This window comes from Mustela nigripes, chromosome 7, assembly GCF_022355385.1.
Source record: "Mustela nigripes isolate SB6536 chromosome 7, MUSNIG.SB6536, whole genome shotgun sequence".
Taxonomy (NCBI): Eukaryota; Metazoa; Chordata; class Mammalia; order Carnivora; family Mustelidae; genus Mustela; species Mustela nigripes.
In genome coordinates this window covers 136,135,876-136,148,814 of record NC_081563.1, presented here as the reverse complement: position 1 = coordinate 136,148,814, position 12,939 = coordinate 136,135,876, and the positions used below count along the sequence as shown (strand labels likewise).

At 45.5% G+C, this 12,939-nt stretch overlaps 1 protein-coding gene across 2 annotated transcripts in view; it reads right to left on the bottom strand.

The window, feature by feature from the left end:
• The window catches only part of VAPB (VAMP associated protein B and C), a 56,629-nt gene extending 46,701 nt beyond the window's left edge, over positions 1-9,928 (bottom strand). The window contains exon 1 of one of the 2 annotated variants that reach the window (XM_059407300.1): positions 9,610-9,928. In XM_059407300.1, coding sequence (XP_059263283.1) covers positions 9,610-9,667 — 58 coding nt within the window. In that variant the 5' untranslated portion in view covers positions 9,668-9,928. The remainder of the gene's footprint in view (positions 1-9,609) is intronic. The other variant, XM_059407299.1, reaches the window with a different exon arrangement.
• Between the last annotated feature and the right edge of the window lie 3,011 nt (positions 9,929-12,939).

Below are 12,939 nucleotides of genomic sequence, written 5' to 3'. Positions count from 1 at the left end.
CCGACAAATCAATTCAACCAGCAGAATGAGAATTCAAATAAGCCTCCACAAGGACAAACCTCTGGTTTTTTTCAGCAGATCACTCTTTTTATTCTTACGTATGCTTTTATTTCAAACGGTCATACCAAACACTAAAAGATGACCATGTCCACGGTTGTATCCTTTCTTTGGAGTTAGCAGAAGAAAAGGATAAGAAAAGAATACATTCATTACTAAGTGAAAGATATTCGTCTGAAAAGGCTACAGTCTGCCCAATTCCAACTCTATGGCGTTCTGAAGAAAAAAAACTACGGGGACAGTAAAAAGATCTGTAGTTGCCAGGGGTTGTAGAGGAGAGAGGGGTGACTAGGTGGAGAACAGGATTTTGAGGGCAGCAAAAATACTCTGTATGATATGATGATGGTGGACACTTGTCACCATGCATGTGTCCAAACCCAAAGGCAGCTGACACTGAGAGCGAACCCTACTGACCACGGCGTGCTGTGGGTGACAATGATGGGTCATCAGTCATAACAGATGTACCATTCTGCTAGGGGACACTGACACCCGGGGAGGCTATGCACGAGGGAACAAAGGGTATAGCCAAAACCTCTACCTTACTGTTTATTTTACTGTGAGTCTAAAACTGCTCCCCAAAACTGGGGGCGGGTGGTCCTTAAAAAGTACCTGGAAAAAAAGAAGACACATTCTGTTAGTCACTACTGGGAAAAACTAAAGAAACAGAACCTAAAGGAGTTTGCATTCTAGAAGAAAAAATAAAACATTTAAAAAATGAAGCACCCGAGAGTAAGGCATAAACAAAATATGCAAATGATACACAATTTGAGGAGAGCAGAAAAAACTAGATGAGACTATCCCCAAGAATACTCAGGAAAGGTCAATGGAATGAGCTTTTAAACAGAAAAAGAGGGTTTGTTAATTAAATATTCAGGTGCCTGACAGTACAAAGCACTGGTGGATTCTACGGGAAATACAAGCCCCAGTTTCTGCCTTCAAGGAGCTTTCCAACTCTTTTCTTCAGCTAAAATAAACTTTAATCGCACATTCTCAAGGCTAGAGCTGAAAGGAACACCAAGAGATGTTCAGTTCAAGCATCCTCCCCCAACAGAAGATGAAATCAAAGCCAGTGATCCCAGCTGAGTGTCTCCAAGTGACAGCAAGGGCAGGCACAAAGTCTCCCTTTGTAATAACGGGCACACATGCTTTGCAGGCTGAAAGACTTCAGTACAAATTACACCTTTCGCCAAGTCTGGGGCCTACGTTCTCTCAATTCTAAGCCAGAGATGGTGGGGCGCCTAGCTGGGGCAGTCAGTTAAGTGTATGACTCTTGGTTTCAGCTCAGGACATGATTTCAGAGTCGTGGGATTGAGACCTTCTGGTTCTGTGCTAGCATGGAGCTGTTTGAGATTCTCTTTCTCTCCCTCAAATAAGCCTCTGACCTTCCTCCCTCCCCCCGCAATGAATAAATAAATCTTTAAAAAAATAATAAAAAATAAACCGGAGACGGTGATAATAGGATTTCTGAGATAGGTACCATTCCTTTCCTTACCTTCTCTCTACTGCTGAATGGTGAAACAAAAGGCTACACTTGTCCCCTAGTCAAGTGACATCATCTGGGGTCTCCAGGCACTAAGAAAATAAAGGACTTCCAGTAGGCAAAAGGGAAGGTACAGCGACATTAGCACATAATTTTCAACACCAATAAATTAATGACACAATCAGAAGTCATCAAGTTAGAACAGAAGTTCTTAAGGGAAAAAAGAAGTGGTAGAGTCAGGAAAGTCAGTCGCTCTCAAGTTACAGAACAGCCCTGTACTCTGTGGCAGCCCTATCAGAGATGCCACGGAAGTCATTACTGGATTACAATTACGGTCCAGTATCATTCCTTTCTTTTTCCCTCATTTCTCTTTCACTTATTCTGGATTCCCACTGTCCTATTTCCAGTCCTTTTTTCATCTTCCTAACAACATAATAAATCAGAAAATCTAGGGCCTTCATAGTCAGCCATGCCCCCACACATGGTTTAAGGGAAGATATGGTGCCAACATGGTGATAACGGACATGCGCTTTGTAGTCAGATAGACCTTGGTTCCAAACCCAGCTCCACCTCTAAGGCAGGTTTATGAACCTGAATCTAACTGTCTACTCCCTAGGCCTGTCGTTAGAATTAAATAAATGAGCAAGTTTAGAAAAATGCCTAGCACACAGCATAAGCCCACTGAGTCATAACATCTCACATCTCCTTTCCATGAGATTGAAATCCCAAAGAACACAGCTTTTTCTAGGCCCCCAACTGGGGACAACACATAAGTGTCCTGTCCCCACTGTCTCCTTCCCCTCTACCACCTAGTAGCTGGGTGCTTTCACAGCCAGGACTCCGCCCCAGTCCCTAACCCAATGCCTGGCCCAGAGGAAACTTTCGGTAGGCGGTAACAGAACCAACCCGGAATCAGTCATGTTTATTCCACTGGACAAGAAGGGGTTGTCTGTCCATTAAGAAAACCTCAAAGGATGAGTTGTGGAAAAGGAAGAAGGAACCCAAAATATTCACAATTGGATGACCTTCTGTTATGCACACAATCACCATGTCTATGACTGTCTCTAAACCCCCTCCAGTCGGATTCGTAAGTTTTGCAGGTTACCCCTGGGGGAACAGGGTCGTCCAGACTACCTCATACAGAATAAAAGAGCACTTTTTGTTACACACCTTGGGTTAGTCTCTTCCAGCACTTGAGAAATCCCTCGTAATATATTAACTTATGCTGTTTGCTTCCTGCTGAAGAAAGGGGCCTATCAGAAAAACTCTGGACTAAGGGTTTTGCAGCCCTACCTGTAAAGTTTAAGGTGGCATCTATAAAGGTCATTTATGTTAGATACTCCTACCTTCATAAACACCCTTTGAACTTCTCTAATTCCCCCCTCACAAACCTGCAAACCTGTGACATCCCTATCACACGTACATTTCACACCACCATCCAAAGACTCAATAACAGACTGCAAATTACTTGAAAGCTAATGTTTTCTAAATATACAGAATCATGAAACACCATCAAAATCTGATATAAAAAGTGAACATTCACAAGGTAAACCAAAGAATGCTTCCAAAGCATTCGTCATCAATATGAACTTTTTTAAGAATATGGTACAAAATCCCTCATTTAAAAAAAAATCCACAAAGAGGAACGCTTGGGTGGCTTGGTCAGTCAAGCGTCTACCTTCAGCTCAGGTCATTATCTCAGGGTCCGGGGATCAAGCCCTACATCAGGCTCCCTGCTCAGGGGGGAGTCTGCTTCTCCACAGCACATGCATGCACGCGTTCTCTCTCAAATAAATAAATAAAATCTTTTAAATTAATTAATTAATGACAGCAACTAATACTTATGAATTTTCTGCCTTCGTCCTCCAAGAATGAACCCCTTTGTAAGTTTACACTGAAGAAATGACAGCGATATACCGGAAAGAAATGGGCTTTGGTGCTAGACACCAGGGTTAAACCCACGCACCCCCATGTGCCACTATAACCTCACTCAGGGGCCAGTTGTCTAACGACTGAGTAACTGACCTTACCAGATTATGCCATAGGTTAATAAACAAGGTAAAGAACAAAAAGCATCTACAACAGTCCCTACACTTTGTGGACTACCGTCTGGGTAAACATCTATCTTCTAGAAATGTTCATTCTTCCCTACCTCTTCTTTCCAAATGAACCTCAACACACTACCACAGTTGCTGCTCTGAGCTCCAGATCCAACCCAGGGGGAGTCTACCACTTGGCCCCTTACAACTAAACCCTCCGCTCCCACTCCCTAGGTTCAGCTTTCTATTCCACTCCATTCTCTGCGCGCCCTCCAGCCTGTAGAGACAACCTGAGCAGCTCAGCTCTAAAGGTCCCAAGCCACACCACAAGCAATTCAAATCTAGGCAAATGGTCCAGGGGTCCACTCCACTGCCTTAAAGTACAATCCAAAAGACACAAACAACAGTTTCTCTCTCCTCCAAATTATTTATTTCCCTAACCACCCTTCGCAGATAGGCTAATGTTGTAGGAGCTTGCCAAACTGCCCATGCATACTAATTCAAACACACAATGAGTTATGGGTAGGAATGTGTACCCACGGGCCATACTTGAGGTACCCAGATGGCCATGTACACAAACACACAAGCCAGAGGTCTAACTGCAGACATTATCTAACACTAATGAAAAGAAATACTAAGCCACCAGTCAAAACCCGACGACAACCCTCTGAAAGGATAAAGGAAAATTCTAAGCAGGAGTTTCCAGAGCTTTACACTTTTGTGCAATTAATGCTAAAATGTTATTAAAAGAAAGCACTTCAAGACTGTTTCCCATGGGACTATGGCATTTTCTCAATGATTTTTCTTTTCCATGTAAGGAAGAAAATGCTAAAGCACTTTAAGGCATTGTACCTAGACATCAACGGCTTCTGTTAACACATTTAACATTTTGAAAAAGAGATAGTCTAGATATACTTTTTTGCCACACTGATTTTTTTTAAACTAATCTTAAAATGTCTGTCAAGTTCAGTAACTTTGTTTCCATAAACAAAGCTCTTTAAACAACTCTTTGTTTTTGTAAAGCCAGCAGCCCAGGTCTCAGGTAAAAACTTCAAAGGCAGCACAGATCCACTGAGCAAGGGCCAAAGCAATCCTAGATGTGCTAAGCTGATGACAGCCTGAAAGGGGCCGAAAATGACAGAAAACGAGGAAGCCAGTCTGGAAACCATAATGTGACTTTGTTTTTAACACAATCCCTGCTGCAAAATAACTGCGCAGAAGGCTTTTATTTTATTTTATTAAAGACACTCTACGGCAGCCTTGTCTGGACTAATGGAACTCAGCGCTCCTTGTGTTCATCTTTCTTGTCATCTTGCTGAAAGCTGTGCTCGTTTGTTCCAAATCATGGTCATCCTTCAGACGGCAAATTTTTCAAATACAAACAGGGGATGGATGAACCAATCTCGGAAGTAATCCCTTATGTAAAAATTCAAGTTTCAGGTCTTAAAATTTGAGTCTAAGGGTAGTACTTAAGTTGATAACCAGAAGAGTTTACTCCCTTGACTCCTCCCTAATTTTCAACTACCAAGTGGTGATACTGCAGGGTCAAAGTTCTCAGTATTTTCTCCTCAGCACTGGAAAAAAGAACGCTATATAATTTTAATAAATAAAGGACAGTGTTAATAATATTTAAGAATTCACCCCTTTGATGAGCATCCATTCAGACTTATTTTAATAAAGCCACACACGGATGCAAAGCTACTACCAGGCAATCATGAAGAGAACTATGGTACATGTCACAATCATACTCGTCAAGGAACATCTGTTCCAGATGTTTCTGGAACAGTCCATGGCCACATCCACCCATTTCTCCCCCTAAGGAGTTAACTGTGAAGAAGAGAAGTAAGCGAGTGAATAAAAGAAACTTTTATTCACTTTTATTATTTATTTATTTATTTATTTAATTTATAAAAGAAACTTTTATTAACTTTTGATTCACATTTTTTTCCCAGGAACATAAACTCAGAAGTAAACAGGACAATCTAAGAAGATTTAAGTTTGATTAAAGCTTAGTAAATTTAATGCCACTTGCTTTTGATGAGCAAGCTGGTTAATAATTAAATAAATGAAGATAATCTATTCAGGATGGATTTAAACCACTACCATAAAGAATCTTAAGCACACTGCTGACATTTTGTTGTGCTGTAAAACACAGTCTGTTCTATGTGCTCATGAAATGTTAAGGAAATCAGTGCTATACTAAAGCTAAAGAATTAATGCTGTACTTAGCATCTGAAAGATAATTACTGCACAGAACGGACTCTATCTGTAGGGTTTTATATTTTTTAGCTTCCTAGACAATATTAAATTACACATTAACTTAAGGGAGTGAACTAATGATTCCAAGCATGCTTTCCTCACACACAAGAGAGTGTCACTAACCTGACCTCCGTCTTCAGCACCCTAGTTCCTATTTTCTCCCCAAACTGGTCATCAACCACACCAATCCATTGGTGCTATCCCTACTGACCAACAGTAAGACGTCCTGAAGGCCACTGGGTTCGTCTCAAAATAAAGCAAAGGTCCACGGTGGGTTTAAACCTCAACGAATCAGCTCATGAGGATGCTGACACGCCACTCTCACCTGACGAGCAGTCACGTGACTGCCTCATGGGCAGAAAGGAGGTGCTAGAACGTGAAGAAGGATTGGGTCTCAGACGATGACCAAAAAAAACACAAGACATACTATTTACCACAGACGGACTCTAATAGGAGCGGACAGAGAGGAGAAAGAACAGAACAGACACAAAATGCGCTGAAAGTGACTCACTCAGAACGCGGTCTTTGAGCTGGGCAACAAGTAGAACCTCAAGGTCAGAAGATGCAAGGGAAAGCAAGGGCTAGGCCTTGGAAGACGTGAGAGCAACAGGAAGAGTAACGCCAGCAAACAAACTTTTCAAAGGTTTCCAAAGACCTTTAACTCTTTCAGAAGCACCCCGCCCCCTGAAGAGCTAGTATTATTTCACCAGGCCACATGTCACGGTGTCATGCTTCTTTTCTGATACTTAACACAATACAGCCTGGCACCTTCTAGCAGTCCGAACAAAGTCACATAAGTCTGCGTTCGCTTTTTCTCCGTGACATCCTTGACTTCAACACAAGCACACCATATGCCCAAGATGAAAAAGAATCCAACATATAGAACCCCATATCATCTTTAGCTGCATTTGGAAGATGCTTCTTTTTTTTCCCTTTAAAACACAATTAAGTTTTTTCCTTTAGATGGTAAGTTGCATTATTTTAGACGTTTTAATTATTGTCTTCTTACCAAGTTAGCTCGCAGGTTTGATTCATCTAAGTGAACTACCTGAAGTCAGAGTCGTCACCATGAGTAACTTGGAAGAGATCAGTTAAACGTGGCAGCTCTCATCCTAAAATGAATGAACTCTACACAGCAAGCCAGAGTACTGAGCCTCTATTCTGCTTTGTCTTAGCGCTCAGTTTGAAACAAATAAACCATCTCATAAAGCAGTTTACATATGCCTGCAGAGGCCTCTTCTCAAGTCAGGAGCCAACAGCTTTCAACAGTTTGACACCATGACTTCTCTTGGACCACTTCCCTAGCAAAAATATCCAGTGACTTTGGCCATCATTATTTTGGCCAACCCAGTGACAGCAAGATCACAATTCTCTGCTTTACCCCTCAGGTAAAGGAGCTGAATGATGAAACCAGCTGTCTAAATACAACCACCAATTTCTGTCTAATACTGTGCATTTACAAAGCTGCTGAACAGCCACACACTATCACTCCTACAAAACTTCCTACAGGGGGCAAGGCAGATGCAAGTTCCATCGCCATGGACTGAAGAATGATGCGACCTTGAGGAATGAAGCTGTCAGCCCTAAGTCAAACATGAAAGAACTGGTACCAAAACTTTAGTTTTCTCAAGTCAGTACCTCTTCCCATAAAATAATATTAGAGGAGTATATGTACTGGCAGGTGGGTATCAATGAAGGAAAGACTAGCTAAGGAAAAGAAACAATTTGAACTTGGATATTGGTTGTATCTGTGCCCAGAAGGCCTGGGATCATACTCCTATCTGCTAGCTGGCCTCACCTCCTACCTTGCCTTGCAACCCCAACAAAGGCTCTTTGCTGCTGTCGTTCAGAACCACTAGTGGCATCAGTCATCTCAGTCTTCTTGCCTCCAGCCGTGGGATTTCCTCTGCCTGACATACTCCCCACCATTTCTTCTTTTAGTCCGTTTCCTTTGACTTTTAAACTCAGCTCAAATGACACCTTTTTAGGAACTGACCTTACTGCTCTCCAAGCACTGTGATTACCCTCTATCACTGCACTGTCCTGGAGGATTCTGTCACGTGCCTCCTTCCTGACACTTAAGTTCTGGGGTGGAGGGTTGAGGGAGAATGTAATCCGTCTTCCCTAGTATCGGACACGTGGAACAGGCACTCAGTAAATGTTTGTGAACTAAATGAATGAAAGCTGCCAGTACTCAGGAGTGGCTCAACCATGCTTCTGGGGTAGAGAACTTTGGGTAATTCAAGTGGAAACCGTCGCCCTCCACCCTCACTTTCGCTACCTGGATTCCTTTCCCAGGCTGGCTGCTCTACGAGAAGGCCATGAGAGCATCACCCAAGCCAAAGTACTGTCATAGAACTACAATCTGGTTAGGTCTGTGGGGGTTTTTTGTTTGTTTTCACTGGAAAACCTTTAGTTCTTTATACCATTTGGAGGCATTTCACATTGTTACTTCAGGAGGCAAAGTGACAGCCACAGTTCTGGATTATGTCCCAGGGGTCAGACAGCTTAAGTGTTGAAGAGTGTGAGCCCTAAAATCTGAGTTCCAATGTGCCACGTTGCCAACTGGGTAACTTTGGGTAAGTCACCCTATACTACTCCTGCCAATACATATAAACTCTGGCCAGCACTCATCCCACAGACATCTACCGAGCACCTGCCGAGGGCCAAGTGCCCCCGGTCCCTGCAGACCCGGCCATCCCACGCTAAGAATACTCTCATCACATCAGCTGGTGTACTTCCTTCACTGAACTTACCACTACCTGAAATATTCTCGTTTGCGGATCTGCCCGCCGCCCAGCCTCCCCCAGGAGAAGGTAAGCTCTATGATGCCAGGGGACTTGTCTCTTAGTCGTTCCTTGTCTCTCCAGTGCCAAGCAAATACCTACTACACGGTTACTCAACATGTTTTTAAAGGACTGGGAAAGTCTGACGTGGTCCCCACTGCCCCTTGACGCTGGCACTTCAGTGGGGAAGACAGGGGAGAAAACCATAAAAAGTATAAAACTGCACTTCCCGGAGGGCCCTGGCTTGCCACCAGCACAGGTGGCACACTGGGCCTGCCCTGACTCTGGGTCCAGGCTGCTCTGGCAGGGGGAAGGACCTCCGCCCCGGCGGCCCCCCGCATGCCCCGGCCGCACGAAAGTGGGCCACGGGCAGCAGGAGGCCAGCAGAAGGCAAGCAAAGCCCTGTCCCAGCACAGCTGCGGGAGCGCTTCCATTCGCTTGCGCAGCAGATGTTCACTGGGCTCCTGAAGCGCGCTGGGCGCCCGGCAGACCAGCGGCCAGGTCCTGTCCTCATGGAGCTTCCCTTCTCCTGCAGGAACGCAGTAAACAAGTGCGTAAAACGGTCCTTTGAGCGGCGTGAGCGCCCCGCCGCCGCGGAACGCAGGTGTGACGGGGGACGACTGCAGGTGTCCGCCGCCCGCCCCCCGGAGGCGGCGGCCCCGGGGCGGCCCCGCGGAGGGCGGCGTGAGCTCGGCCCGAGGACCCACCCCACCCCACCCCCCCGCTGGACGGTGACCGCTCCCAGGGCCTCGAGGGCCCGGCGCGCGCGCGCGCGGGGAGCCTGGGGGCGAGGCGCGGGCCCGGGACGCCCGGCGACCCGACGGGCTCGGAGCGCGGGGCGGGCGCGCCGTCGGGCGGGGCGGGGCGGGGACCGCGGGCCGGGCGGGCACCCACGTCACCGCCGCGCCGCCGGTGCCTGCGAGCGCGGGCGGGGGCGCGGGGCGACCGGGCCGGGCCCGCGGCCGAACATGGCGGGCCTCCGGCTTACCTCGGAATTTGAGCTCGTGCTGCGGCTCGAGGCTCAGGACCTGCTCCACCTTCGCCATGTTCCTCAGCGGCGGGGCACCTCTGCCGGGGGACCCCCTGAGAGGTCACCTGAGGCAGGAGGCGTTAATGCTGCGCCCCCTTTAAATCTAGAAAGGGGGGGCCGGCCGGGACGCGGGCGGGGGTCGTCTACGGGGTGCGCGCGCGGGGGGGGGGGGGGCGGCCTACGCGGTGCAGGCGCAGGGGCGGAGGGCGAGGGCGAGGCCGCGGTGCCCGGCGAGCGCACGGCACGCACGCACGCACGCAGCGACGCACGCACGCACGCACGCAGCGGGCTGGCCGGCTCGGCCCTGCGCGCGCTCGGGCGGCGGGAAGCTGCGCGCGCGGAGCTCCCTCCCGGAGCTCTGCGCAGGCGCGGCGCGGGCCGAAGGGCGGGGCTACCGGGTGGCAGGGGGCGGGGCGTCGTGCAGGTCTGGAGGCGGGGCCGTCTGGGATGCTCAGAAGCGAGGACAGGCGTCGCGAAGGTTATTTACTCATGGCCATGCGGGCCAGCCGTTGTTAAAGTGCTTTAGTCAATAATAATAAAAAGAAGAAAATTCCACTTTGCCCTTGCTTACGTACTGCCAGGCACTGGCAGAGACTGTGAGACAAAGTTTTATCATAAGCATGTTTATAAGTGAATGATGTGTGCTAGGCAACGTGACGTGTTCAAACAATAAATACACAGGAAGCTACCAATTATTTCTTGCTGCTTTTGTGCCACTCTGCTGAACACTTTCAGTAATAGCACCATGGAATGTAATGAAAGCTACTCTCTATCAAATGTTTACTATGTAGCAAGCACTATGCTGCATCCTTTACTCATCCACGCAACAAACATTTACAAATACAATGATCAGAGAAATGGACCTGGTTCCGATCCTCTCCCTAGAGCCTGCTGGGGAGCCAGCCTCTGAAAAAATAACCACACAAATAAACTGTAATTAAAAATTGCTGGGAACCCAAATCTGCTTGGCCTCCGGAGTGAACATTACCTCATTATTGCTGCTTAAATAGTATGTCATTATGTAATGTTTGTAAAGTATGTATTATTAAGGGGAGTCTGGGTGGCTCAGTGGTGAAGTGACCAACTCTTGATTTCAGCGCAGATGGTATCTCAGAGCCATGACACAAAGCCCCCGCTCACACACAGTCTGACTCCCTTGCGCCTCCCCCCACCTAGTGTGTGTTCGCGTGTTTGCGTGCTCTCGCTTGCTCTCTCTCTCTTTCCTTCAAATAAATAAATAAATCTTTTAAAAAATACATGTGCTCTAATCATCTCCTACATCTACAGAGAGAAAACAAACAGCAGGTAGTTAATGTTGACTCTACGGTGGTTGGCATCTGGGTATTCTATGTCCTATTCTTTCTACTTTTCGGTATACTTGAATTTTTTCATAATGAATAAGTTTTCTTAAAGATAATCTTTGTCTTTTAGCTAGAGCATTTGGTACATTTACACTTATTATATTTACTAATATGTCTGCATTTATTTCTACCACCTTATTTTGTGCTATTTGCCATGTCTTTTTTTTTTCTTTTTCCTCGCCTTTCTTCCTTAGGACTCTTAGACACTATCTCTGTTGTTTTCATGATTACCATAGAAACTGCGATGTACTTATGAAAGTCCGATTTTTAAAATGTCTTTACCATGCTTCTTTAAAATACAAGGACTTTGGGACTCTTTACCTCTAAACACCCATCCCCCAAATTATATGCCTTAATTATGGTGTATTTCAGGTTTAATCTTTTCATCTCATGAGTCATTATTATATTGTTTTATATAATTGATGTTAGTTTAAACGCAACCACATAGTTACCAATTTCTTTGTCCATCTTTTCTCCTTGCATCTCAGAACAACTAGGATCACATTCCATGTGCCTGAAGAATGTGTACATTCTTTAAATTCTATTTCATTGAGGGTTTGCTGGGCCAAACTCTCTCAGTTTTTGTTAATGTGAAAATCACTTTATTTTGCCCTTGGCTAGTTTACTAAAGCCGACAGGTCTCTCTCAACACCCCAAAGATACCATTCACTCACGCATTTCCAGCTACCATTGTTACTGGAGATTCAGACACGATCTCCCCATCATACCTTCAAGGATAATCTGTTTTCCCACCTATCCTGGGGTTCTGCAGTTTTACCATGATGTGTGCTTTTACTTATTGCCTTCGCCCATTCAGGCTGCTGTAACAAAACGCCATGGAATGGATAGCTTAAGTAACAGCATTTATTTCTCACGGTTCGGGAGACCAGGAAGTCCAAGACCAAAGCACTGGCAGACTCCATGTCTGGTGAGACCCTACATCCTGGTTCACAGCCTGCCATTCTCCTGTGCTCTGGGGTTTCTCTCCAAGGGCTTTAGTCCTCTTCATGAGGGCTTCACCCTCATGACTAAAGTTTCTCCTACACGCCCCACCTCCCAACACCTTCCACTGGGGGAATGAGGTTTCCATATAGGAATGAGCAGGGGAATATAAACCTTCAGCCTATAGTCTACATAGCACTTAGCCTGCTTGAATTGTCAGGGTGTTCTGCATTTGTTGTTCGGTATATTTCATCCTTCTGGAAAATTCTCAGACCACATTAAACATTGCATTTTATTGTTGTAAGATACGCAGAATATATACTTGACTAGCTTACCTAGTAACAGAGGTAACCTTACCCAGTGTGGTATGGAATACATTCACACTATCGGGCAACCCTCCCCACCATCCATCTCCAGAAGTCTTCCTCTTGCAAATCTGGAACTCCGCACCCAGTAAACAATATCTCCCCATTCCACCTTCCTGCAACCCCAAGTAACCAGGGGTTACTCTACCTTCTGACTTTGTGAATTTGAGTATTCTAGAAACCTCACAGAAGTGGAATCATACCGTATTTATTTGTCCTTTTGTATCTGCCGAATTTCACTTAACATAACGTCCTCCAGGTTCATCCATACTGGAGTATGTGTGACAACATCTTTTTTAAATATTGCCCCAGCCTCATTCTTTCTCTTTTCTTCTGGAAGTCTGACTAGTAGTTTATTGAACCCATGTTATTCAAACTCTAGGTTGTTTCCCAAGAGTGACTTATAAAATCAATTTAGTAGGTTGTTACCAGCACTGAGAAAGAAAATAAATAGCAGACATCAGACCGTGTTGTATTATTTCATAAAACTTTTCTTTCAGTTGTATTTATTAACATACTTATACATATATCTGCGTAGCGAGTCACAAATAAAGTGCATTTATTACCATGGGCTGTGGTAAAGAGAGAGAGAAAGAGAAACAGAGAGAAGTCTGTAAAAC